Source organism: Haliaeetus albicilla, chromosome 16 (assembly GCF_947461875.1).
Source record: "Haliaeetus albicilla chromosome 16, bHalAlb1.1, whole genome shotgun sequence".
Classification (NCBI taxonomy): domain Eukaryota; kingdom Metazoa; phylum Chordata; class Aves; order Accipitriformes; family Accipitridae; genus Haliaeetus; species Haliaeetus albicilla.
The window spans coordinates 31613945-31638840 of NC_091498.1; the positions used below are offsets into that span (position 1 = coordinate 31613945).

A 24896-nucleotide genomic window follows, 5' to 3' on the forward strand; every position below is an offset into this window, starting at 1 on the left:
CGGCGTTGGTAACGGGTGCTCAGGGGAGGCGGCAGCAATCCGAGCTTGCTCTGGCACCTGCCAGCTCACCGCTGTCTCCAACTCCCTCCTGTCCCTCTGAAACTCTTTTTTATGGGAGCCTGGGGGAGGTGACCCCACACCCGGGGGGCTGTGGCTCCCTCCACAGGAGTTTGAAGTGGGGCATCCTGCTCTCCGGTGCCATCTGCGGGGTGTCCCAGCTGGGAAAACGGTCCCCAGGCAGCGGTGACACTCTCTGTGACCGAGGTCCCCATGTGTCACTGCGCCGCGGTTACCAGGAGACAGCGTCACCATCCCAAGGTCTGCTTCTGTGGGAGACATTCCACAGCCACCCGTGCCTCCGGGCAGGCAGGGAGCTGCTCTAGGACAGCCCTACCATGGCGTCTGCCTGTCTGTTTTTCTGTCCCCGCGCTAAGCTACGATCCTTGTTGCAGGACTCTCCTGCCGCGGGGCTGGGCATCGTCTCCCCCTCGGTGAAGGCACGCAGTGGGGGAAGCACCGACCTCATGAACTTCTATGCCACGAGCTACGCGGTGGCCTACGGTAGGGGGTCCCGAAGCCCTCCCCAGAGGTGTGCAGGGGCTCATTCCCATGACGAAGCCCCCTCTCCCCGCTGCCACCCAGGCCCGCCGCGTTTCCGTCCCTGCCTCGGCCACCACACCGGCACCGGCTATGTGTCCAACAACCACTCGGCCATCTCCTGCCTGCTCTGCCCGCGCGGTGCAGCAGAGGGGTAGGTACCCCTGCTGCAAGTGGAATGGGGGGGGGGACACGACAAGTTTTGGGGCCACGCCATCACAGCCACGCTGGCCTCCCACCACAGCCACTGCCAGGACACTGCCACGTCCACCACCACTGAGCACTTCAAGCCCTTCTGGCTCCCCAACGGCCGGAGCCTGCTGCCCTGGCACGTCCACCAGCCGGAGAGCGGGTACCTCCAAGAGTCCTCCCTTTCCTGCCCCCACACCAGGGGGGTGAGTCCCCAGCACACGTGGCTCCTCCAGGGCCCCCCCAGAGCATCCAGGGAGCATGGCACAGAGAGCCGCTGCGCCGGTCCTGCCCAGCCAGGTATGGTTTTGGGGGTGTCAGTGGTGCTGGGGCCAGCTCCGTTCCAGGAGGTTTTGGGGTGTCAGTGATCCCAGGACTAGGTCTGACCCCAGGAGGTTATGGGGGTGTTGGAGGCCCCCTGCCCTGCATCACCCACACCTGCCCACCCCCAAACACAGGGGGACAGGCAGGGGCCGTGACACCAGGTAATGCCATGGCTGGCTCCAGGGTCCGTGCGCAGGCTGGGCTGGGGACAGGGACGAGGACAGTGGGGCTCCCTCCCTGCCCCATCTGCTCCCCACAGATGTCCTGCAGAAGATGACCATCGGTGCCAAGGAGCAGTCGGGCTTCACCAGGGCCACCCCGAGGAGCGACAGCATCCTGCCAGTCCTGCCAGCCCAGCCTGTGAGCCCCTGCCCCACCAGGTCCCTTGTCCCCCGCCAGCCCCTCACCCCCTTTGCACCCCAAGGGACAATTTTGCGCTTCTGCAGCTCGGCGTTAGCATCACCACAACGGATTACCTGCCCTCTGTGCATAGCCACGTAAGCGGGGCGAGGGGAGGGGGTGGCGAGGTGAGACCCCCCCCAGCAGACAGGGCTGGGGTGCGGGGCAGGGGACATGTGCGTCCCACCCACCCCATCTCCATCCTCTGGCAGGGCGGCGAGACACTCCTGGCACTGCCGGCGGGCTCTGAGAGAGGCAACGGGTTCAGCCGGCAGGTGCCAGGCTGCCTGGGCATGGCGGTGAGCGGGACCCCATCCCACTGCCCGTCCCCATGTGCCCTGCCTGTCCTTATCCACTATCCCCACGCAGGGCTTGCCCGTGGTGGGCCACGCCATCCCACTTGTCTCCCGAGGGCTGCAGGCACCCTGAGTGACCCAGGCCAGCCCTCTGGGACAGCAGGGTGCTGGCAGGAAGGTGGGTGCAGGCATGACCTCGTCCCCCTCCCTGCAGGACCATGCACTCAACCCACCTCCATCCCCCCAGGAGCCGTTAGGGTTCACCATTAACCATGGCCAGTATGTGACCCCCCCCCGAACCCGTCCCCTGCAGTGCCAGGTGAGTTTGGGGTGACCCTAGGGGGATAAGGGGGAGGCTCCAGCTTCACCACCCTGTCCCTCCTGGATTTTCCAGCCTGGTGTTGGCAGGGTCCAACCTGGATGGCGAGACCCATGGGGGGCATCCAGCCCCAGCGTCCCAGCGGGTTCAGCACCAACAACCACCCCACCGGGCTGGGGGACATCACTGGCCACCGGTGTGGCCCCCCCGGGAGTCCCAGCCTCAGCGGTAGCTCCCAGTTCTTTGGGGCCTCCCCAGTCCCTGGGAGCACAAGGAGAAATAAAGACCCCAAACAGTCTTCCTGGGCACAATGCCATTGTCACCTTTGGCTCTTCGAGACACCGTGGAGGGGCTGCGGCTGCCCCCAGCCCTTATTTTGGGGGCTGCCTGCACCCCGAAGGCTGGCAGGAGGATTTGGGGGGCTGGGGGGGCGGGCGGGGGTGCCGCCTGGCCAGCAGCCGCTGGAGGGCTGTACGAGCCCGGCTTTCCATGCCGACTTTGGGATGACACAGCTGATTTGCGGCAGGGAAAAACCAGGCAGGGCTGGCTGGGGTGGGCAGCGGGAGGAAAAGGAGGAGGAGGAGGAGGAGGAAGAAGAGCCCCAGCCTGTCCGGCAGGACCCAACAGGATGGGCAGCCGTGGCATGGGGGTCCCCTGGGGTCTTCGTCCATACCCTCCCCGGCCACGGGGCGTGCAACCAGGCTTCGTGGGGTTCGAAAGTGCGCCGGGGTGGGAGGGGGGGGCCTGTAACACCTCCCTTTGGGGGGGGCGTCCCAGATCACAGAGGGACCCCCACCCTGGGAAACGCTGCCCCCAGGCTGCGGAGGGTCTGGCCGGGCAGGGGCAGGGCGAGGGGGTGGAAGAGGGGGGCGAGGAGGTGCTGCCCGTGGCGGGGGGTGGGACAGTACAGGGCAAGAAAAGCGTCAGGGCAGGGGGCACGGGCGTGGCAAGGGTGGGGTAGCGCGGGGGGGGGCCGAGCCCGGCTGGGGGCGGGGCCACGCGGTTGGGCGGGGCCTCGACCCAGGTGCCCCGACGGGAGGACCCTCCCGTCGGGCCCCGCCCCCCGCCCTCCCATTGGCTGCGGCGGGTTGCCATGCCAACGGCGGCGGCGGGGATGGGGAGCGGCGGCTCGGCGGGGCGCGGAGCGACGTCGGCGGCGGCCGAAGGGCCGGAGGGCATCGAGCAACGCCTGGAGGTGCGGGGAGGACGGATCCCGGCGGCCCTTTGGGCCCAACGGGGGTTACGGAAGCTTTACCTGAGCGGGACAGGGTTGCGGGAAGTGCCGGCCGAGCTGGCAGCCCTGCGGCACCTGCGCACCTTGGCTCTGGACGGCAACGAGTTGCTGGAGGTGCCCGAGGCCTTGTGCCGCCTGCCCCGCTTGGCCTACCTCTACCTCGGCCGCAACGGGCTGCAGGGGCTGCCACCCGCCTTCGCCCGCCTGCAGAGCCTGCGCTGCCTCTGGCTGGAGGGCAATTTCCTCGCCCGCTTCCCCCGAGCCCTCCTGCGCCTGCCCGACCTCCGCAGCCTGCAGTTGGGAGACAACCGCCTGGCCCGCCTGCCCGCCGGGTTGCCTCGCATGGCGGGTTTGAGGGGACTCTGGCTCTACGGGAATCGGTTCGAGGAGTTCCCCGCCGTCCTGCTGCGCATGGTCCACCTCCGTGTCCTCGACCTGGACCGCAATCGCATCACCCGCTTTCCCGACCTGGCCTGCCTCTCCTCCCTGCGCCTCCTCTCCTACGACCACAACCCCGTCCGGCAGCCGCCTTCCGTGGGGGATGCCGTTCAGCTGGTGGGCGACGGGGCGCAGGAGTTCATGGAGGCGCGGCAGGAACGCCTGCAGAGCCTCCAGCACCAGGAGGAAGAAGAGGAAGAAGAAGGCACCGAGGCCGCACCGGCAGCCCCCGGGGATGGCTCCCCGCTGCTGGAGGATGGGGAAGGCAGCTTTGCAGCCCTGCGGGGCTCCCCTGGGGAAACGTGAGCTGCCACGCTGCAGCCAGACACCCACAGGGATGCACCGCAGGGGGATGGGGAGCCTCCACTGGGCTCCTGAAGACCACCATCTCCCAGCTAGGACTGAGGAAGAAGGAAGCTCACAGCCTCCATGCAAAGGAAAACAGACAGTCCGAGTACCAGCATCTGCCAGTCTGGAAGGCAAAGAGCTGCCTCCTGGATCTGCAGGGCTTGTGGGTCACCGTCAGGATCCACAGCCCACCTTAGAGCATCCCATGTAACCGCAGGGTGCCTTGGATGGGGGAAACGGCCCTCTGCCATGACGGGTGACCCCACAGACCCCACTCGCCTGCTGGACAGGCCCTGGTGGGCAGCACAGTGCTGCTGACAGCCAGGCGTCCCCATGATGCCTGCCCACAAGCATGGGGACCTTCCTACCACACATTGCAGCTGCCCTGCCACCTCCACGTGTGTCCTTTGCTCCTGGCTCCGTGGGGCAGGACAGGAAAAAGCAATGCTGTTTGCATCCATTCCACATGAACCCCATCACCCTGAAGAGCAGCAAGGTTTGAGAGCAAAGGTACAGACAGACCCCTTCTCACCCCTGAGATCCCTGTCCTGCTGCTGGAATTGGGCTAGGGGAGAGAGAGGTCTCCTCCGGGCTCCTCCGGGCATCAGATTTGAGAAAAAGCTGATGGAAACTGCCTGGGCACAAGCACTGCCTGTCAAGCCTGGAAAGGGTTTTGCCTCTGTACTAGGAGAGGAGCCCCAGCTCTGGCTCTGTCTGCCCCGAAACAGGCACTAAAGCCCAGGCTGCTGCCTTCTTCCTCTTCTCCTTCCTGAGCACCATCTGTACCAAACTCAAGCAATAAAAAGCACAAACCCAAGAAAACCCAGTGTGAGAGAAGAGTGACGGGGTCTGTTCTCCGGGGGGCTGCGGCAGGGAAGGGTGTGTTTGGGAGCCACTCAAAATGCAGCAACACGTCTTGGTGCAAGATCATCAGCTCCTCTTATTTGTGACATTCGAGGGAGTCCTTTTTTCCTCTGCCTGTCTCCAAGCCATGCTCCCGCTCACCACCAAGCCATCCTGGTGCGGCAGGGGAGCTCGGCCGCACCAGCACCAAATGCTCTCTCCGAGGGCTGGGGCTTGCTAGAGGTTTTAGACCACGCATCCGCTTTTAATTGCGAGGGGTTTGGTGGCTGGGAGGCAGCCAGCACTCCTGCCACATCCTCTCCCATGCTGGCGGGGTGGATGCTACCCAGCTTCCCCCCCCCCTCCCTGCTCCACAGCAGGAACTGTGGCTATTTTAGATGTGGTGGAGCATCCTCATCTGCAGGATACGCAGGGCCTGTCTGTGCCAGTCCCTCCGGCAGTGGAGGCTGATGAAGCCCCTGCCTTTCCAGCAGTAACGAGGCCCCATTTCTATTCCCACTTATGGACAGTGGATTTGGGGCTTGGCAGGAGCTTGGCTTGCTCTTCCCCCTTGTGTTCAGGTCTGGTTGCGGGGGGACAGGTCCAGGCTGTCAGTCCCTCCTGCCACCCATGGAAGGCTTCACCATTGTGGCTTGTAGCCGGCAGAGCATCCTGGCATGGGGCACCCTGGGGTGCTGGGCAGAGCAATGTGTGGCTCCCAGCCCCCAGGGGTCCTGCCATCGATCTAGGGTGCTGCTGCTTTGCCTGGGGAGACACTGCTGCTAATCAGCAGGTAATTATCCATTGCCCCAACAGGGTGCTGGCCCTGGCAGAGACCCACAGGACTACAAGCCCCCGCTCCAAGCAAGATGTCCTTTTCTGCCTGGCACAACCCATCTGCTGCTGCCAGCTCCATGCAGACCCCTGCCAGCTAGTCTGTGCTCAGCAGGGTGAGGGGTACAGGTGGCCCTGGGTACCATCAGCCTGTCCCCACAGCAGGGTTCCAGATCCAGAAGCTCTGACACCCAGGCAGGGGGGTCCCCGACTCCCTGCAGCCTTTTCCCACCACCGCAGCCTTTTACAGCCCTGGGTTTCACACTCCTGCTGGGGAAGGAGCTGGGTCGGGATCCAGGCATGGCACCGGTGGCAATTGCCGTGGTGACATGAGGGCCAGGAGCTGCCACAGTCAGTGAAACCTCACAGGTTTCTGCTATGCACAAGTATTTCGGGGACGCTGGCATCGTCGAGCCCCAGCACCCGGCGAGGTGTGTGCGCAATGCATCATCCATACGTCTGTCTCTATATATATCCCTGCCTACTCTCCCATCCCCGCGTACGACGGTTTGTGGCCTCGCCGCAGCTGGGATCACGCTGCTATTTCCATCTGCTCCTGCTGGCTGCAAACACAAAGGAAGGGGCTCAGGGATCGCTGTGCCTCGGACCAGCTCTGTGCAACAGGAGCACCGGGATCACTGCACGGAGCCAAGCGTATTTTCTTTTTGCTGCGTTCAAAGACATAGCATGATAAAAGAAACCCAGCTCTGGTGTAACACAGCCCAGACAGCAGCCAGGCTCGGTGGCACTGATGCCGTTGGTAGCTTGTTGCTGCCAAAATCTCCAGGTTTGGCTCAGTTAGGCATAAACCAGAGTGTGAATGGGTTCAAGCACCAGCAACCTACCCTCCACCGGGATGCAGGAGCCGGCCAGGGGACAGCCTTATCCCTGCTGCAACCAGCCACCTCTAACACTGCGTCCCAGTGCCCGAAAGGCGGATCTGGAGGGATGCTATCCTGGATCTGGAGGACTCAGCTCTCCTGCCATCCCCTCGTTTAGAGTTTCTTTTATTTATTCAAGACCAGCCTTCAGTGAATTATTTAACACAGCCACTTGAGCCTTTGCAGTGCCAGCCAGCACCCCAGATTCCCAGGCAGCCACGTGTCCCCTGCGTCACCAACAGACATCTGCCCAGGACATGGTCCCCCACCCCAGAGCCATATTCCAGTCCCTACCCAGCACATCACCCCCCCAGGGACCCAGCCCAAACCTCCCACCAGCACACCCCTGCCCAGCTGGGATGACCACTTACCGTTCTGGCCCAGTTGCTGCCCACTGGGACCCACTGGCTGCGTCACCCAGCTCAGTGCAGGCTGGGGGGACCCCCAAAGCCCCCATCAGGACCCCAAATCCGGGCAGGGTCCCGCAACGCTCCTGGGAATCACCTCCCAGCAGAACCACTGCTTGAAAGCACCTCACCTTGAGGAACAGCTTCTTGCTAGGGCTGCTCTTAATGAACCCTCATTAATTGCCCTCGTTAACTGCCCTCGTTAGCAGGCCCAACCCTGCAGCCCTTGCAGGTTGGCCAGGTGGCTTTCCTTGTTCCCTCCCTTTGCAGGGACTCTTCAGAGTGTTTTGTCACCCCCCCCCGGCATGTGCCCCCTTCTCCAGGGGGTCCTCGAGCATGGCCTGTCCAATCCTCCCCTCTCCTTGTGCATGCGGTGGGGGGGTGATCGGTGCTGGGGAGGGATGCTCAGTGCTGGGGGGGTGCTTGGTGCAGTATGCTCGATGCTGGGGAGGGATGCTCAGTGCTGGGGAGGGATGCTCGATGCTGGGGGGGGGATGCTCAGCCAGAGGCAGGTGACACTGTGACCCCTGTCCCCACTCGGACCAGCGCTCGCCGTGGGCACAGCTGCCGGGGGAGCGCAGGAGCCGTCCCCCACATCCCCCCGACCCCAGAGACGAGGCACGCTGGCAGTTACTGACTGTCCTTTATTACCGAGAACAGGGGCTGCCTCCAGAAAACGAGGGGCCCCGCTCCCCAAAAATAGGATTCTGCAAAGAAGGCGCCCTGACCCGCGCACCCCGGCCCTCGCCCCCCAGCCTCCCCAGCGGCGCCAGCCCCAGCCTCTGCTGCCATTATTAGAAAAGGGGGCAGCCAGCCACAGCCACCCCCACGCAGCAAAGCCACCAGCAGCGGGGTGGCATCGCCAGCCGGGCATCCCTTTGCTCCAGCCGCTCGTCAGCCGGTCTGGGCTTTTGTCTTGATTTTTTTTTTGGTCTTTTTTTTTTTTTGTCTTTTTTTTTTTTTCTGTTTTTCTGTATTTTACACACCAGTTGGATGTTACCATCACATGAAGAAGAGAGATACCTGAACAAGATAACGGCTAAGAGCTCTAGAGTTAAAAATGAACACACAAGCCCCGGGGAGCCAACCGCAGACAAGAAATCCTTCCCGGAGGAGCGGGGTGCCCGAGGGGCGATGGGTGGGCACCCAGCTTGGCACAGCCCCGCCAGCACTTGGGCTGCCCCTGCCCACGGGGAGCCCCCGGGGCTCGGGGGCCCCGGCACAGCCCGCCGCGGTGCCCGACCTTGGGGTGCCCTGGTCCTGCCACCCCTCGGCTCCAGCCCCTTCCCCAGGCATGTAAATCTCTTCTTTTATGTTAAAAAAAGAGAGAATATGATAAAAATACAAATGTCCCTAAAAGCATTATTATTACTGTAGTAGCAGTATTATGACTTCTCTCCAGATTGTCCAAAATTGTCTAAAGAGGGACTGTGGGGGCTGGCGAACCCTTCCCGGCTGCAGCCACGGGACGGTCCCGCTGCCACTGTGTCCCCAAGTGGCTTGTCCCCCCCCATGGCCCCTGGGGTCACAGGGATGTCCCCCTCGGCAGGAGAAGGAACAAGCAGCCAGGCACCCCGAGGACCTTTGAGGGGGGGGTCTGGTGCAGGCTCCCCCCCCGTACTAGCGGAGAAACCCCATGGAGCACCTTGGGGGCTCAGTGGGTGCCCACCCCAGCACCCCGTAACCCTGTGCAGCCCGGCGGGGTGGCATTAATGCCCACGGAGCCGTGCCTGCTGCGGGGTGCACCGGGTGCCTGTACACGCGCTGGGACACGCTGTGGCACGGGGACGATGACGGTGACGGGGCGAAACGCTCTCACTCACCAAAACCAGGCTCCCGGTTGTACACAGCCCCCCCCCCAGGGAACAGCCCGTGGCCTCGGTGGCACCCAGGGTGGGGGGGTTGGCTCGGTGACACCCTGCATTGGGGTGTCGGTGTCCTCCCCATGGGTGCAGGAGGGGTGAAGGGTGGTGGGTGCCATGGCGGGGGGAGGTCAGGAAGACTGAGGATGGGGGACCCTTGGCCAGGCAGGGTGGCTCTGGCACACCTTTGGGTGTCCCTGCGCCCGCGGGTGGCCGTGCCCTACCTGAGATGGCTGCGGAGGCGGCAGCCCCCACTTCTCCCCTCCTCCGGGAGGGCTCGGCCGATGCCCCTCTCCGTTCAGAGGGAGCCCACGAGGTCGGGGGCTGACGATGCCCCCACCCCGGCCAGCCTGGAGGGGCTCCGCTTACCCAGCATGGGGACTGGTGGGGCACCCTGGAAGCCCCCCCAGGAGGACACGGACACATGCTGGCCACCGTGTCCTCGCTTTGGGCCAGTCCCGGTGGAAAAGAGGGACGCCGAGAGGCACCGGTGTCACTTGGGATGGGCAGGGACGTCTCACATCGCACCCAGCGCTGCTGTGGTCTTGCCAGGACCCTCGTCCATTGCGGCGAGCCACCACCAACCCCGCCAGCGCAGGGAGGTGGGGAGGACCCAAAGGACACGACGCCGCTGGGTGACCCCATCTGTCACACACCCCCCCCCACCCACGGAGCTGCCCCAAGCCCCTGCGCCCCGTGGGGCTCCCAGGTGGGTCTGTCCCCTGGGGAGCGGGCAGGGGTCCGACACGGTGCATCCCGGGGGAGAGCCGACAGGGAGATACGGGCATGGTGGGGATGCTGCTGGCACCGCTCCTGCCAGGCTTGGCTGGCCCCGGGAATGCCACCTGCCCAGGCTGGGGACAATGGCACTTGCTCCATCCCTTAACCCCCAGGGACCCAGTGCTGGGCACAGGGCTCACGGGGGTCCCGGACCAGCCCCGGTGCCTGGGTCAGCCCGGCTGGAAGGGGATGCTCTGGGGCTCAGCATCCCACCCGGTGGGGGCTACTGCCTGGTCCCTGTGGGGACGTGCCCAAGGTGGGGGTAACGGGGGGGAAGAGCTGGGTTGGGGGCAGGATGGGGGGGTCCCCACACGGGATGTGACCCCCAAGACGGGGTTATCAACCTCCCGCTCCCACCGAGCCCCAAGACGGTAGTAAAGCATCAAACCCGGCTGAAGGCAGTGCACAAATGAGCCTGCTTTGGCTAACGAACTGTGTCATGGCTTCCGATCCCAGGAGCCCGCGCCTTGGCCCGGGGAAGGGGGCTGCCCTCCCCTCCTGGGTGCCCCCCGCCCCGTGCCAGCCCAGCACAGCCGGGGGGCTCGGGGAGGGCGGCGGGGATGAGGCAGGGCATGGGGGGGGCTCTGCGGCCCCGCTCGGTCGGCGCTGACGGCTCGGAGAGGTTTTATTGAGCTGAAAGGGGAGGGGAGGTGGGGGTCCCTCTTGCACCTGCAGCCTGGCCCCCTGAAATGGCGGGGGGGGAGGCCGGGGAGGGGCAGGGGGGCTCCCAGGGACCGGGGCTGGAAGCACTCGCAGAAGTCCTGCCCAGTGGTGGGGATGGGGATGGGGGGGGGGACATTGCTTCTGGCACCCTTCTGGGCCGGGGGTCCTGGGCGGCTGCGTGCCCCCCTCGCCCCAGCGCCAGGGAGAGGCGAAAGCAGGGGGGCCGGGGGGCTCCGTCCCCCTCCTACCGCAGGGTCCCCGCGAGCCGGACCGCTGTCCCGCCGATCCCTCGGCTCCTCGCCGGGAGCCCCGCGGAGGGGTGACGGGGGCTGGGAAGGGGGACCCCCGGCCCCTCAGTCCTGGGGTGCTCAGGCTTTCAGCTGGTGCCACTGTGCCACCGCCTGCCGGGGACGGGCGATCATGTCCTTCCAGTGCTTCACCTCCCCGGGGCCGCTCTTCCAGGACAGGTAGATCTGCAGGAACAGGCAGCCCTTGGACCCACGGCTCCGCTCCCGGCCCCTCCAGCCCCATCCCACTGCCCAGTCCTGCCGCCTTCGCCCCCCCGACCTCCTCCCTCCCTGCTCCCCCCGGGCACGTGCCGCCAGCCGTGGGCACCAGCCCCGGGCTCCGCGCAGTGCTGGGCTATTTTTATCCATTGATTTTCCATACGGCGACGCGGAAAACCGCCCGTGCCAACCCTCCTCGCAGCTGACAGCTCCGGGAGCCCGTGCCGCTGCTCCAGCTAAGTGGATCGCAGCGCCGGAGCGGGGCTCGCTGCTAATTATGCAATCAAAAGTGATTAGCAGGCTGCTGGCCACGGCAGGGCGGCCAGGGCGTGAAGGGCACGCTCGTCTCCTCCGGCTCCGCCGCCGGCAGCTCCGCTTTGCTCTCGTGCCGCAACGTTCCCGGCAGCTTTAATGCAAAGTGGAGACATCATGGGCACTGTCTGTCCGTCTGTCCATCCGGCCCGCTGGCTGGCATTGGGCTTTGGGCGCAACCGTGCCCATGCCACTGGTGATGTCCCCTCTGGGCTGTGCCCACGCCGGGGATGCCGGCATCTCTGCCCCTCTCCGGCAGCCCACAGTGCCGAGCCGCTGCGGCCGCCCCCTCCCAGGTTTATCCCAATCTATGTGTTTGCTTGATCACAGCGCTGCGTTTGGGGATCATCGATTCTCTGCGGTGAGCAGTAATAACAGAGATTACTGCGCTCGTTTTTCATCATTACCCTAACGAGCGGAGAGCTGGATGGTTTTAAAATATATCAAATCGAGAAGGGATGAATTCCTCCGTTCCTGTCATTGGGAGGCGGTGGGTAATCCCAGTGCGGGGACAGGGGCTGTGGTCTGTCCAGTGGCAGACACGGACCCCAGGGACCCCCGGTTGAGTTCCTGCTCTCCCACAGCCGGGGATGGTGCTGCCGCGGCGCGGTGGGGGAGCTCCGGCTCTACCTGCTGCCGCGGCACAGGGGAGCCATCAGGGACTTCGATTTTTGCCTTGCTATAAATAGACTTTTGGCAGGTTGAAGCTCACCCCGGTGCAGGCTGTGCCGCAGCATGGCGTGGTGGAAGGCGCAGGGCATCGCCACACTGGATTGGGGCCACTGCATCGTCTCCCGGCTTGTGCGGGGTCGGAGATGGCTGGGGAAAGCCAGCACGAAGGGTCCCCGCCACGCTCAACCTTCCCCTCCAGCTTGAGATGGCACCAGTAGCCATCAGGCAGGGACCTGGCTGTCCCCCGGCTGCCACCCCTTGGCAGGACACGTTGCTGGGGTCCCCCCCAGCCGCGGGACCCACCTTGCCGATGACGTCGTTGCGGCTCAGCCTGTCCTTGTCCATGACGGTGATGACGATGGTCGTCTCGCGCAGCCGCTCCGTAGGGATGTCGAAGGCGAAGGACTCGTTGAAGACGGGGTTCAGGCACCGCTTCATGACCACTGTCTTCTTCTTCTCCACCCGCTTGTCCTTGTACATCAGCCACACCTTCACATAGGGGTCTGGGGGGAGAGGAGTTGCTCTCAGCCCTGGCTGGGCATCGGGCAGCGATGCCCAGCATGGCAGGAGCCAGAGCTCGTACCTGACGTGCCCCCGATGTCCATGGCTTTGAGGTTACGCGCTTTGATGATGTTCACCACGATGGAGTTGGCGGAGGGGTTGTAGCACAGCGACAGCAGCAGCTCCCCACGGCTTCCCTGCGGGACCCAGGGAGGTCGTTAGGTGGGCACCCCAAAAAACACCCGCCCCTTGCTGTGGCACCCAGCCCAAGCCCTGACGGGACACCCAAAGCCCCCATGTCCCACCACGGGAGCGGGGTGCTGGGCTGGGATCCCCCCAGAGCTGTCCCAAGGGTGGACTTTGGGGCTGCATGGAAAATCAGGGCGGGAGGAAACAGGGCCACCCCCAGTGGGACATTTTCTGGTCTTGCTGGAGGCAAGAAAAAAAAGAAAACTTTCATTCTAGGTCTACCCGCAATGGCTTGTTTTGACCCAAAATGAGACACTGGCTTTGGGCTACTTAGTGCCTTAATATAAAGATTCGGGAAGAGAAACCTCTCCATCGGGTGTCAAACCTTCTCGCAAAGCAGAAAATATCCCCGTTGGGGTAGCAAGAGGGTGGTGGTCCCATCGGGACGCCACAGGGACAGGGGGTAGCCTGCCCCCGAGGACTGTCCCCAGGGGGTGGGAGGGGGAGCGGGGCCTTACGCTGCCATCACTGCACGGCTTCAGGTCCTTCCAGAAGGTCTGCATCTGGGTGAGGTCCACCTTGTTGAGAGGGATGGACACCTCCCCGATGGGGTCGTTGCGGCTGAAGCGGTCATAGTCCAGGACCTGGAGGTACAGCACCCGCTGCACCACTTTCTCGTAGGGGAACCCTGTGCCAGAGACGGAGGGGATGAGGAACCGTCACGGCCATGCCGAGCAGCGCCTGGTGCCGGCGCCGGTGCCGGCGCTGCCCTGCCCTGCCCGCGCTGATGGGGAGATGTCGGTAGCAAGGCAGTGGATGGGGAGCAGACCGTGGCATGAGTGGCTGGTGGCAGATTAATTCCCATGTGTGCACCCACCCATGGGTGCCTGCTGGGGTGGGAAGGAGCCTCCCCCCGTGTCCCCTTCATGGGATGTGGAGCAAACAACCTCCAACCTGGCCTTGACGGCTTGGCCAACCCGTCTCATCACCGATGGCCACCACGCTGGCAGCTCAAGCTGAGCTGGTCCAGCCCAGGAGGGAGGATAGAGGGTCCCACGACCGCTCCGCTCCCAGCCCAGTCCACTCCAGCCCATCCCAGTCCCTACCTTCGAAGAGGAAGGTCTCATTCCAGTGCGGGTTGAGGTTCTTCCGCTTCACCTTGGTCTCCAACTTGTGCTTCTTGTCGGGGAGCAGGTAGATCTTGACAAAGGGGTCGCTGGTGCCACTGAAGTCCTTGGCCGGCAGCTCCTGCGCCTTCATGATCTTGACGGTCAGAGTGGACTCCTGGAAGTTGTAGCCGACGCTGAACTGGATGCGACCCAGGTTCTCCCGGCTGATGCCATCGTGGCCCTCGTCGTCCTCGGAGCCTGGGGAGAGCTGGGGGGAGAAGGGTGGTGAGCGCGGCACTGGGGAGCCAGTGGGGGACCACGAGCGGGGTCTGCACACCCCCATCCCCCCCCCGTTTCAGCACCCGAACTCTGTTCACGCCACCACCCGACTGCCAGCCCCGCGAGCTGTCAGAGGGCATCAGCCTCTCCCCAGCTCCCCGCCATCGCCTCAGACGACTCCTGGCTCCGCGCCATGCATCCCGGGGACGAGAAGCGCCAATTAGCCAAATTCCTCCTGACAGCCCGTCCCTCACATCTCCGGCACCGCTCCCTCACGCCGGCCCTGGGGGGATGGCCGCATCGCCTCGGCTGAGCCGGAGCTGTGCCAGCTGCGGCGCCCGGCTGTGACGGGGACTTGGCAGAGCTGGCTGCGATGTGCCGGAGTGCTTGTGGCACAGGGCAGGCGTGGGGAAGAGCCGGGGGACGGGCAGGAGGAGACGCCGGGGCAGTGCCCAGGGTGGGATGCCATCCCCAGGGAGCTCATCCCCAGTGCACCCCATCCACCCACCATGAGCATCTCACTGGTCAGGGAGTTGACCAGGTCGGAGACGGAGGAGCGCGGCTCCGTCTTGCGGTCGGACTCATCGTGCGGTGGCTGCCCGGGCACTGGCGCCGTGTTCACCGCCTTGCCACCGGCCGGCAACCTGGGGAAAGAGAGGCAGTGCCTTTTAGAGGAGAGGGGCCGAGAGCCAAGGGTGAGACAGCGAGGGGCTCCCCGGGCACCCTCTCCCAGCGGATGCTGCGCCTGGGCTGTGCCGACGGAGGCTGCCGGCTGGGACGCAGGCAGAACCGGGCTGCGGGGATGCCCGGGGCTGTCCTGCCGGCGTCTGCGTGCCACCCGCTGCAGCCCACCAGCCTCCCCGCACAGAGGGACCCCGGCCGGTGCGGGCAACTGGTTCTGCCTACGCCGCCACCAGGTAAGGCCGGGTGCCAGCCGGTGCCCTGGGACCCGCGCCATGGCACCTCAGAGCACGGCAGCAGGTCCCACGTCCCCCCGGCCACGTCCCAACCCCGGCGGCCGCAGAGCCCACGGCGATTCCGGGGACAGACACCCGGCCCCGCGGCTACCCGGTTCCCACCAGCACCTACGGCTTTGGCTGCGCCTCACCCACGCGCAGCCCCTTTCCACCCCGGCACAGGGCCGGGTGCTTAGCTGACCCATGGGTGCTTTGTGCTGCGGCGTGGGCTCGGTGCCCGGTGCTAACTGCCACCCTTTCCTTCTGCCATCGAGACCCCCCCACTCCCGGTGCCCCGCAGCCGAAACCGCTGCCCCGGCTGTCCCCGCACACCCTGGCTGGAGAAGCTGGGTCCGGAGGGGCCGTGCCGGCGGCTCCCGGTGGGCATGGTGCCGGGGAGGGAGAGACCCGGCGAGAGGGTGGGCAGCCGGGAGCTGCGGCGGGCACACAGACAGCGCAGCGATGGAGGCGGGCGGGCACGGACCGAGGCTGCGCTGCCACGATGCAGGGGGACAAGAGGGGACACAGACACATGGCGGCAGGGATGGGGCAGCCCTGGGTGGCTCCTGCAGTGCAGACGGACCCAAGAGGGAGGGGATGCGCACACAGACAGGCACCCCACGATGCGCCCCACGCTCCCACCCGCCGCGGCTCCTGCCTGAGCCGAAACACGGTGATAAACCGACAGACGGACCGACTGGCGCAGCGCTGCCGGGACACACACACACAGAGACACAGACACATCACAGCGGGCAGCACGCCGCCGGCACGGCCCCCGGCGTCACGGCGGGCTCAGCGGGCAAAGCCACAACGCATGCCACGAGACACCCACCGACACACCAAGCACACGCAGACACACGCCGATGGAGACGCTGCGGGGGGACCTGGGGACGATGGGGACGGAGGCACACGCAGCGGCACGGGGCGGCCGCCCTCTCGCACACCCACACATACGCGGCTCGCCCGCCCCGGCGGGACGGCACCCAGGGAGGACCGGAGAGCCTGAGGAAGCTGGGGAGGCAAAGTCAGGTTAAAAACAGAGCAAAAATGAAGGCGGAGGAGCCGGTGGTGGGGCCCGCTGGGCGAGGAGGCACCAGGGGAGCCGTGGATGCCGGGGCGGTGGGACGCACCGGCGGAGGTCGCGGACAGCGAGAGAGAGAGAGCGGGAAAGAGCAAGAGAGAGGAGGAGGAGCATCATCCACCGCCGGCCTGCCGGGAGGGAAAGGGGAGAGAGGAGCGGGATGGATGGACGGACGGAGAGCGGTTAGTCGCCAGGACAGGAGACACGCCGAGGTGCTGGGCTGGAGCCACCGGGGACGGGCTGGAAGGAAGAAGCTGAGAAACGGGGACGGAGGAGACGTTTTGAGGCAGAAGAGCGGGCGGCCGGCAGCGCCGGGTGGGCAGGCGAGAGCGGAGGGTGCTGGAGCTCATCCCTTCCACCGGCCAAACCCACCGCGTCCCGTGGGGCCCGAGGGAACGGGGAGCGGGAGGGAGATGGAGGCGGGGAGGCCATGCGTGCGCCGGGATGGGTCTTTCGGACCAGCGAGCTGGCGGGAAGCGGGGAGCGGGGTCTTGCTGCGGCACAGCCACCCACCCCCCGTGGCCGGCACCTAGCGTCCCCCGTCCCATCACCCGGCACGGGACAGCCGGCACGGTACGGCACGGCGACCGGTGCTCCCGGCGGGGACCGGCTGCGCAGCGCGACGCTGGGGAGGGAAGTGCTAAAAGATGGAGCGAAACCAAGCCGAGCAGGGTAAAAATAGCCGGTGGGCGAGAACGGTGCCAGTTCATTAACACGCCGAGCATGCAGGGAGGCAGCGCCCGCCGGCTTCACACCTCCTCCCTGCTCCGGAGGGGATTAACACCCCTCTCCCGGCAGCGTGGGGCCCCTCTGCTCCTGCCAGCCCTCGCCGACGGCCGCGGCTGAGTGCTGGCTGGGCTCTGGTGCCGGTGCCAGATGCGGTGCTGAGCCTTCGGCACCCCGGGAAGGCAGGGAGCAGCCGGAGGCGAGGGGCTGTGCCGCGCTGCCGCGCAGCGTGCTTGGAAGAGAAAGGGAGGGGAGGGGGTAATGCGTATGTCCCCCCCTCCGCCAGCTTGTGGCGTTTGCTCTGCCCCTCCCCGGTCAGCCTTGGGGTTCGAGCAAGGGCTGAGGACATGCCACCGCAGGGATGTCCCCGCGTCCCCGGGGGAGCTGCCGGGCTGCAAACGTCCCCGCCGGGCTGGAGGTCGCGGCAGCGTGGTGCGCGAGACACGCGTTGGGACGGGACGAGGCTCAGCTGCCGATGCGGCATCACCGGGGTGTCCCGTTCCCCCCCCCCCCAACCTTGTCCTGCCCTGCACCCCGTTCTCCTCCCGGCACAGGGGTTCTCCCTTGCCCTGCGCCCCGCTCCCGAGCGTGTGCCCCCCCCCAGCATGCAGCCAGGGCAGGGGGGGCTGGTGGCCGGGGGATGGCAGGAGGGAGAGGGCAGGGAGGGAGGAGGAAGGGATGGGGGTCCTCTCGGTGCCGCCGCTCCGGAGGCAGAACCGCGGGTGCCGGCAGGGGAGAGCCGCAGATGTCACCGTGCCCGCTGGGCCACCCTGTGCCGCTCCAACCTTCGCGCTCCACGAGGCCAGCCTCCTCCTCCTCCTCCTCCTCCTCCTCCTCCACCCTGGGTGAGGCCCTCGTCTCCTCCTCCTGCGGGACTGCCCTCGTCCTCGCTCATACCTCTTGTCCCCCTGAGCGTTCGGCTGGTTCGGCTGCGTCCCAGCGGGTTGCAGGTCGGGGATATTGGCAAAGTCATCTTGCTCTGAGAGTCCCAAAACCAGGGATAACACCACCATCCGGCCTTCCCTGCCCAGGCGGCCCCGCAGGCGGCGGGAAAGAGAGAAAGAGAGAAAGGAGAACACAGCATCAGGCAGGGAACCGGCAGGAGCGGCGGCACCCCGCGGTCCCCCCGACAGCGAGGGGGGGACCCCGGCTCTGCCCGCCGACCCCTGCGCGGGAGACGATGTCCGGGATGGGCGCAGAGGGCTGTGGGGAGAAAGGCGTCAGCTCCGGCGAGCCCGGCACGCGTGGGTACCACCGCCACCCCTCTCCCCCGCGGGTCCGGACAGGGAGGATGCCGAGGTCCTGCCGAGGGGGGAGAAGGTGGCCGGAGGGGCTGGGGACGAGGGACGGTGAGAAGGGAGTGAGGTCCCAGCATCCTTCCCTGGAGGAGGAGATGGCGGTGCCACGGCCGAGGCTCTTTGCCCCCTTTCCGGCGCTGCCGGCGCAGCCTTCCCGGGGGCCCGTAACCGCATTTATGCCACGGTGCCGGGGAGGCGGGCGGGAGGGTAAACAGAGTAAAGAGCAAAAGCAAAGTTAATGGCTTTGGAAAGCGGCGGTGGTAAATGGCAGCGGCTCCTCCGCGGGCAAACGGTGCACCGGCTCGGCACGTCCTGGCTCTGCGGCTGCTCCCCTCCCTCGCCAATTAAGGCTGGAACCAGCGCCGATGCTGGGTAAACAGGGAGGAACGTGACCCTCGGGATGGCTAACGAGCCACATCTCAACATCGGGAAGCCGGCAAATGGAGCCGGCGAGCAACCTCTCGGTGAGATAAGGCAGAGATGGCACGGTGCTGGGCAGGCAGAGCCGAGAGGGGCACCGACCAGCTGGTGGTGAGGAGGGGGGGGTCACGGCCGGTGCCGGCGCTGGGAGGGGACCCCGCGGTGCCCCTGCCTGCCTGGAGGAAGGCTCAACCCTCTCTCCAGGGCTGCCTGCGCAGGCAGGAGCGGGGTGGGCAGCCAAACTTGTGTCTCTCATGGACTTTCCCCCCTAACTCTGATGCAGAAGGTGCTGCGCTGACTCACACAAGGGCAGGATCAGGCCTGTCCCCCTCCCAACCCCGAGCACTACCAGCCTGTGGGAAGCACAGCCAGGACCCGAGCATCCCCTCTCCCTGGGTGCTGGGGGGCAAACAGAGGCCAGGAGGGAGCGGGATGACCCCGAGGAGGATGGAGGAGCAGGCAGGGGGGGACTGGCTCCGTAGAGGAGTGACAATATGTCATGTGCCGAGATACGGTGGCAGCACAGGACTCAGATTAGTCCTCGGCTTTTTGAGGTTTGAAAGCCAGCGCTGATACGGGAGATAGGGTTAAGCCAGATTAAAGATCACACGGCTCCGGCAGCTCCGAGCAGGCTGCCTCTGCGGCTCCCAGCCTGGGCGAAGGCAGCCTGGCAGGCTGCGATATCGGGGCAGAACAGACAGTCACCCCTGCATGGGGGCCACCGCTGGCATGGCTGTCCCCCCCCACCTCCCCGGGGCAATGTCACTCTCTGGGGACCACAGCGGTGGCTGTCCCACGGGCTGGAACATCCCTGAACTCCAAAGGGGATCTGAGCACCCACACCGGCCGGTGATGCGGCGGGTGATCCGCAGCAAAGCCACGGGGAAAAACAAGTTGAGGGGAGCACGCGAGACCCTTCCCTGAGCCCCCGGGGTTGGGTGAGCTGCCCCTGTCCCCCAGGATGGGGCCAGAGGGGACCCGGCTTTTCCCAATGGTCATGGGCAGCATTTCCCCAAGGTGGTGCCAGCTGAGCAGCCGCGCTGGGCTAAGTAAAGTAGAGAGCAGAGGAGAGAGCCATGGAGAGAGCAAAGGAGCGAGCCATGGAGAGAGCAAAGGAGAGAGCAAAGGAGAAAGCAGAGGAGAAAGCAGAGGAGAGAGCGATGGAGAGAGCGATGGAGAGAGCGACGGAGAGCGCACACTTACAGGAAGGACTTCATGTCCAAGCCGCGGTTGCGGATTTGCCCCACCATGTGGTCCCAGCTGCCGGGATTGGAGCGGCTCCGGCCGCCAGCCGTCCGATGCTTGGAGCCGGCAGCGATGCCCTGGCGCGCCTGGCCGCCGCGGGAGCCCCGGGGGTTGCCGGCGCCGGCGGAGGAGCCGCTGTGGGCCTGGAGGTGGCCCAGGCTCTGGCTGGTGGTGGGCTGGCTGTGGTTGGCGCGTTGGTGCTGGCTGAGGGGCTGCTGCAGACTTTGCTGGCGCATGAGCGTGCGGGGCCTCTGGCATTTGGGGTCGCCTGCTGAGGTGGGGATATACTCAAGGGTAGTGGCTGTGGACAAGGTGGAGTCCTCGAAACTTAGGGAGAGGAAGGGCAGAGGAGAGGAGAGAAAGGAGAAGAAGGTGAAGGGGCAAAATTGGAGGAAGGAAAAGAAGAGAGTTAGAGAGAAGATGCCCCAGCGCAGGGAGCGCTCCGGCAGGGGCCAGCGGATGCAGCGACCGGTTCCTCTGCCTCTCGCCCGCGGCTCGGCCTCGCCGGCAGCGCGGGGCTCTCGTGCTGCCGCCATCTCGCCCGTCCTGCTTCCCGGGTCCCCTCCCGGGCTGCCGGGGGGGCTCGGCCGCGGCACGGTGGCACCCGGCTGGCTGGGTGCCCTCCCGCTCCCGCGGCTGCCGTGCAGCCGGCGCCTTCCCAGCACGCCGGCCGACCTCGTCTGCGAGCTAATTAGGCTGCTGCGTGAAGGCGAATCCCGCGGCGCCCGCTCACGTGCTGCCGGCCAGCCCGCCCCGTCCCCGTCCCTCCCAGCCCAGCACCCAGCCGCCAGCACCGCCGGGTCTCAGCATCCCTCGCCTCGTGGGACCACGCCGGCTGGGGGCTCCCACGGCGACGGAGGGGCCGAGCCCACCGTGGCCGTGGTGTGCCAGCGAGCCGGGTGTCCCCAGGGCCAAGGCAGGCTGCCAGCGGAGAGGGACCCCACTGGGGTGGGAGTCCGGCCGTGCTCCCAGCCCCCCGCCCCCATCGTGGGATGGGAGGCGATGGGGACATGGCCCCGGCGGGACTGGGAGCGTGGAGAAGCCCAGCCCTGGGCAGACGGGCTTCGTCTGGCCAGCGGAGAGGGAAGAGCAGGCAAGGGGCCGGCGGGGGAAGCAGTGATGCCCGTCGCTGGCCATGCAGCCGGCCCCGCGCCGGGGCGGCAGCACATGCGTGGCATGGCCCATGCAGCCGGGCAGGAGCCCCGGTCATGGCGCCGATGCCCATGGCAGCCTGCAAAGCTGGTGGCTGCGAGACCAGGGGGTCAAGCCAGCCAGGCGAAAACCCTCAGGGGTCCTCGATGCATGAGGGCAGGGACCCCCCTGGGACCACCGCCCCGCCTGGCACCGGGAATTGCCTTCAGCAGCGGCCGATGACCTTACCCCGGTCCCGGCGCTGCCTGAGGCCGGCCGGGGTGCCGGCTGAAACCGTGTGGCGAAGCTGTGCCGTCGTGCATTGCCAGCAGCGGGGGGACAGAGAGGGAGGGGGGAAGGATAAATAGCTTTAAAAAAAAAAAAAAAAGAAAAAAAAGAGGTGAAGAAAGAGTGAAAGGTGAGAGAAAGAGAGAGAAGAGGGAGGGAAGTTGAGAGGAGCAGAGAGCTGAGACGGATCTGGCCCCACGGCCGGGCCAGTGCCGGAGGCACACGGGGCACTGCCCGGGCGCTGCGCCACCCCCCCCGCGCCTGCCGCCGACCTCCTTTCGTTTTCCTATCAAATCCTAAATTAGTTCAATTTACAACCTCTCAGTCACAGGAAACTAAATCTGGCTCCTCTCGGCCCGGCGCCAGCTGGAGGCGCGAGCTCCTGCCAGCACCGTGCCAGGCGGCAGCACGCCCTGCCCGCACACCCTGCCCGCACACCCTGCCCGCGCCTGTGTCCCCCCCCCAGTACCAGGGGAGGGGTACAGCAGCCGGACCCCCAGCGTGGTCCCCCATGAACACCCCCAAACCCGAAGGCTCTGCGCAAAAGAGATGCCGAAAGGCAGGATGCTTCACGGCACCTTCCACATCCCCTTAACTCTGCCCTCGCCGCCTGCGCCAGCCCAGCGCTCTGTGGCGGCCGTCCATCCGTCATCCGTCTGTCCGGCTTCCCAGCCCCTCGGGGCTTTGGAGCTACCAGCCGGGACAGCAGAGCCCATCGCCGCACCGGCGCTGCCCCAGCCGATGCGGCACGGTTGCCGGCACAGCCCGGCTGTGAGTCAGCGGGAGCGGAGGTGCCGAGCGGCGCACGGGCACGCGTCCACGGCTCTCGGCACGGCAGCTGCGCGATGCCTTTTCTTAGCCGGCCTTCGCACATCCCGCCGGAGGAGCCCGGGCTCACAGCGGGTTTCGCTTCTCCGCCGAGACGGAGCATGGCTGAAGGCTGCACAGCTACCCCTCTTCCTCGCCTCTCCCTCTTGCCTCCCCGCAGCCGAGACGGAGCACACCAACATCACGCCAAATGGGCGGCCGTGGCTCTGAACACTGGGGACACCAATCTTTGTGGCTCCAGGAGGCATCTGGGATTTGTCCAAGGCGGCAGGACTGGCCTTTTGCTTTTGGAAAGGTTTTCCCCCCACCGACAAGGCTGGAAGAAGCAGCTGGGACGAGGCATGCCAGCCCTGGGGAAGCACCTTTGCCATCACCACCGACCTCTCTGCGGGTACCGGGGCCGCCGCCGGGACCTGCCGGCTGCTCTGCCGGCAGCACAGCACTTGGGCTGCCACGCAATCAGAGGCTGCTGCGTCCCGGCGCAGGGAACCGGAGCAGAGACCAGAAACACAGGACGGAGCCCACCACCAGATAAATCACCGCCATCTCCCCCGGCAGAGCTACGGTCACTGCCAGCAGCAAAGGGACTCACCAAGACCCCCGCCCAGCCTGCCTGGGCCACGAGCCCTGCAGAATGTGCCAAAGCTCTGGTTTTCCCCTAAATCTGATAAACCCCCGACTTTCCCCAACTCTCCCCCGGCATCGGGTGGTGGAACCGCAAGCGAGGTGTCAGCGCCGGGTCTCATGGCTGTGCCGTGGGTCAGCACCGTGGAGGGAAGAGGCTGGCGATGCCACGCACCATCCCTAATGGCTGCATCCCAGCGATGGGGACGTGGGAGAGCAGCTCCTGCCATCGGGCCATCACTAAGATGGTGTTCCCTGCCCCGGGGACCCTCACCGGCGATGCCGAGCTGCTTCCCACCGGCATCGGGCAAAGCCACGGTGCTGGAAATGTGCCGGGGACAGCACCCGAAGGTGCTCCTCCTGCCCGGCTGGGGCTTGAGCCCCGCAGCCCCCTCCTCCGCTCCCCCCGAGCCGAAACGCTGCCAAAACACCGCCGGGGGGGCCTGGGCAGCTCCTCGCCTCCCTCGGCGCGGTGGGCTGGGGGAATCTCTCGGTGGCCCCCGTCCGAGCGCGGCCCGCAAAGGGGAGCGGGTGCCCGGGCACGCCGGCGGTGGCAGGGGTCCGTGCCGGGGTGCCGTGCCGGCCCGTGCGTGCTCACTCACTTGGACAGGCTGAGCTTCCCTGCGGCCAAGTGGCTCTGCACCGTGTGCCAGCGGCCTCGCGCCGCCTTCCCCGTGCCGGGCTCGCTGTGGGCAGAGACGCTGCTCCTCATGCCGTCCTCGCCGAGCCGCTGCTTCTCCCCGGGGCGGCCATCGCGCTCCCCCGCCAACCCCGCGGCGGCCGATGCCGTCAGCTTGGCCCCTGATAACAGAGAGCCACTGGGCCGGGTCGGCGGCCGGACCCCCCCAAGACAGACACGAAGGGAGCCGGACGGACAGACGGACGGACGGACGTGGAAGGAGGGGGAGCCGTTTTGAGAGGGGTTGGGGGGTACGAGGGGAGGGGGGAGAGAGCCAGAGGGGGACAGACGGACAAGAGACGGACAGACAGACAGAGAGAGAGAGAGAGACATCAGCACTGCAAAAGAAAAGGGGACCTGGCCGGGGTGGGAAAGGGGGGTGTGCACGGGGGGGCCTCGGCAAAACCATCCAAAATAAAGGGGGGAGGAGGGCGAGGGTCAGGGCGGGGGTCCCGCTCGCCGGCAGCCCAGCCCCGGTGGGGACCCGTCCCCGCGCCGAGTGGGTGCCCCCAACGCACAACCCCGTCCTGCGCCGCCGCGAGGTGGGGGGACCCGCCGCGGCCCCGGCCGCCCCCGGTGGGGAGCGGGAAGGAGGGGTTGCTCGTCTCCATGGGGCTGCCCATGGGGTGGCGTGCGGGGAGCCCGGGAGGAGGAGGAGGAGGAGGAGGAAGGCGAGTGGGTGCTGCCCATATACTCACTACATGGAGCAAACCCGGTAAGGAGAGACTCACTTGAGGGAAAGCCGCGGATCACCGTACGGGGCGTAAGGTGAAATGTTTAGTATAAACTCCTTGGGAGGGTAGGAGCTCCATTTCTGCTGCACTGTGTTGTCATTGTTATTCCAAAAGTCTCTGTCTAGATCGCTACAGCGGCCGGAGACCAGGGGAGAAAGAAAAGGGAAATACAAGAGAGAGAAGCTGAATTCCTGCGAGAGGGGAGGAAAAGCAGCCCTCCGCCCCCGGAGCGCCGGGATCCTGCGGAGAGAGACAGGGCGCGCGGCTGCCCACCCCTCAGACACCGACACACACACATACACACACACACGGACAGACGGACGGATGGCCGGAGCAGGGCAGAGCTGCGGAGAGACAGGAGCGGGCGGCTCCACCAGCTGGGAAGGAGAGAAGGATGGTGTGGGGTTAGAGAGGTGCCAGCGAGCACGGTGCCGGCACGGCATCCCCGGCACGCGTGTCCGTGCATCCTCGGCACGTGTGTCTGTGCGTCCTCGCCTCCTCAACAGCCGGGTCCTGGAAGCGCACGCTGCTCGGTTAACCGTGATGCTGCCGCGTATCGGAGACCCCTCCGGGTCCCCTCCTGCCAAACCAGCCCGCTGCCGGCACGGACCCTGAACCTCCTGGCTCTGGCAACCTGCCCGCAGCGCCCTGTTGCCCAGCCCGAGCTGCGTTCTAGGGGTTGTGGAGCGGAGCAGCTCCCTGCCGGCACTGGGGGATTTGAAAAGCCTCCGGTGCCCACCGCTCACAACCCCTCGTCGATGCCCACCTGCGGCTTGGCGTTGAGCCCGGCTGCACGGACCCTGCCGGAGCTGGGGAGGGAAAGCCGCGTGTGCTGTACCGTCGGGAGGGGATGTGCCTCCCGCTCCGGTCCCAGCGCCGGTGTGGCCAGGAGCAGCTGGCCAGG

At 66.3% G+C, this 24896-nt stretch overlaps 3 protein-coding genes across 7 annotated transcripts in view; 2 read left to right on the forward strand and 1 right to left on the reverse strand.

The window, feature by feature from the left end:
- Positions 1-88: 88 nt before the first annotated feature.
- Positions 89-2631, forward strand: SAXO4 (stabilizer of axonemal microtubules 4). The gene is made up of 9 exons (XM_069804046.1): positions 89-318; positions 453-561; positions 643-751; positions 842-1086; positions 1370-1470; positions 1557-1607; positions 1722-1808; positions 2020-2124; positions 2200-2631. The coding sequence occupies exons 1-9, from the start codon at positions 271-273 to the stop codon at positions 2629-2631; spliced, it is 1287 nt and encodes a 428-aa protein (XP_069660147.1). The 5' UTR covers positions 89-270.
- Positions 2632-3099: 468 nt separating this feature from the next.
- LRRC10B (leucine rich repeat containing 10B) lies at positions 3100-4957 on the forward strand. The gene has a single exon (XM_069804312.1). It carries the CDS (start codon positions 3218-3220, stop codon positions 4100-4102), a length of 885 nt encoding a protein of 294 aa, XP_069660413.1. The 5' UTR covers positions 3100-3217; the 3' UTR covers positions 4103-4957.
- Positions 4958-10153: 5196 nt separating this feature from the next.
- Positions 10154-24896, reverse strand: part of SYT7 (synaptotagmin 7) — a 31498-nt gene continuing 16755 nt past the window's right edge. Inside the window, exons 4-13 of one of the 5 annotated variants that reach the window (XM_069804272.1) lie at positions 23990-24121; positions 23182-23397; positions 19667-20035; positions 17643-17768; positions 14491-14626; positions 13701-13971; positions 13113-13282; positions 12488-12602; positions 12208-12407; positions 10154-10887 (exon numbers count right to left, since the gene is read on the reverse strand). In XM_069804272.1, coding sequence (XP_069660373.1) covers positions 10783-10887; positions 12208-12407; positions 12488-12602; positions 13113-13282; positions 13701-13971; positions 14491-14626; positions 17643-17768; positions 19667-20035; positions 23182-23397; positions 23990-24121 — 1840 coding nt within the window. In that variant the 3' untranslated portion in view covers positions 10154-10782. The remainder of the gene's footprint in view (positions 10888-12207; positions 12408-12487; positions 12603-13112; positions 13283-13700; positions 13972-14490; positions 14627-17642; positions 17769-19666; positions 20036-23181; positions 23398-23989; positions 24122-24896) is intronic. The other 4 variants (XM_069804273.1, XM_069804275.1, XM_069804274.1 and 1 more) reach the window with 4 other exon arrangements.

Excerpts from the sequence above, each read along its gene's own strand:
- SAXO4 (XM_069804046.1), top strand. The coding sequence starts at position 271 with ATGTGTCACTGCGCCGCGGTTACCAGGAGACAGCGTCACCATCCCAAG. Across the intron at positions 562-642 it reads GAGCTACGCGGTGGCCTACG|GCCCGCCGCGTTTCCGTCCC; the intron begins GTAGGGGGTCCC and ends GCTGCCACCCAG. Across the intron at positions 1,608-1,721 it reads TGCCCTCTGTGCATAGCCAC|GGCGGCGAGACACTCCTGGC; the intron begins GTAAGCGGGGCG and ends ATCCTCTGGCAG.
- LRRC10B (XM_069804312.1), top strand. The coding sequence starts at position 3,218 with ATGCCAACGGCGGCGGCGGGGATGGGGAGCGGCGGCTCGGCGGGGCGC.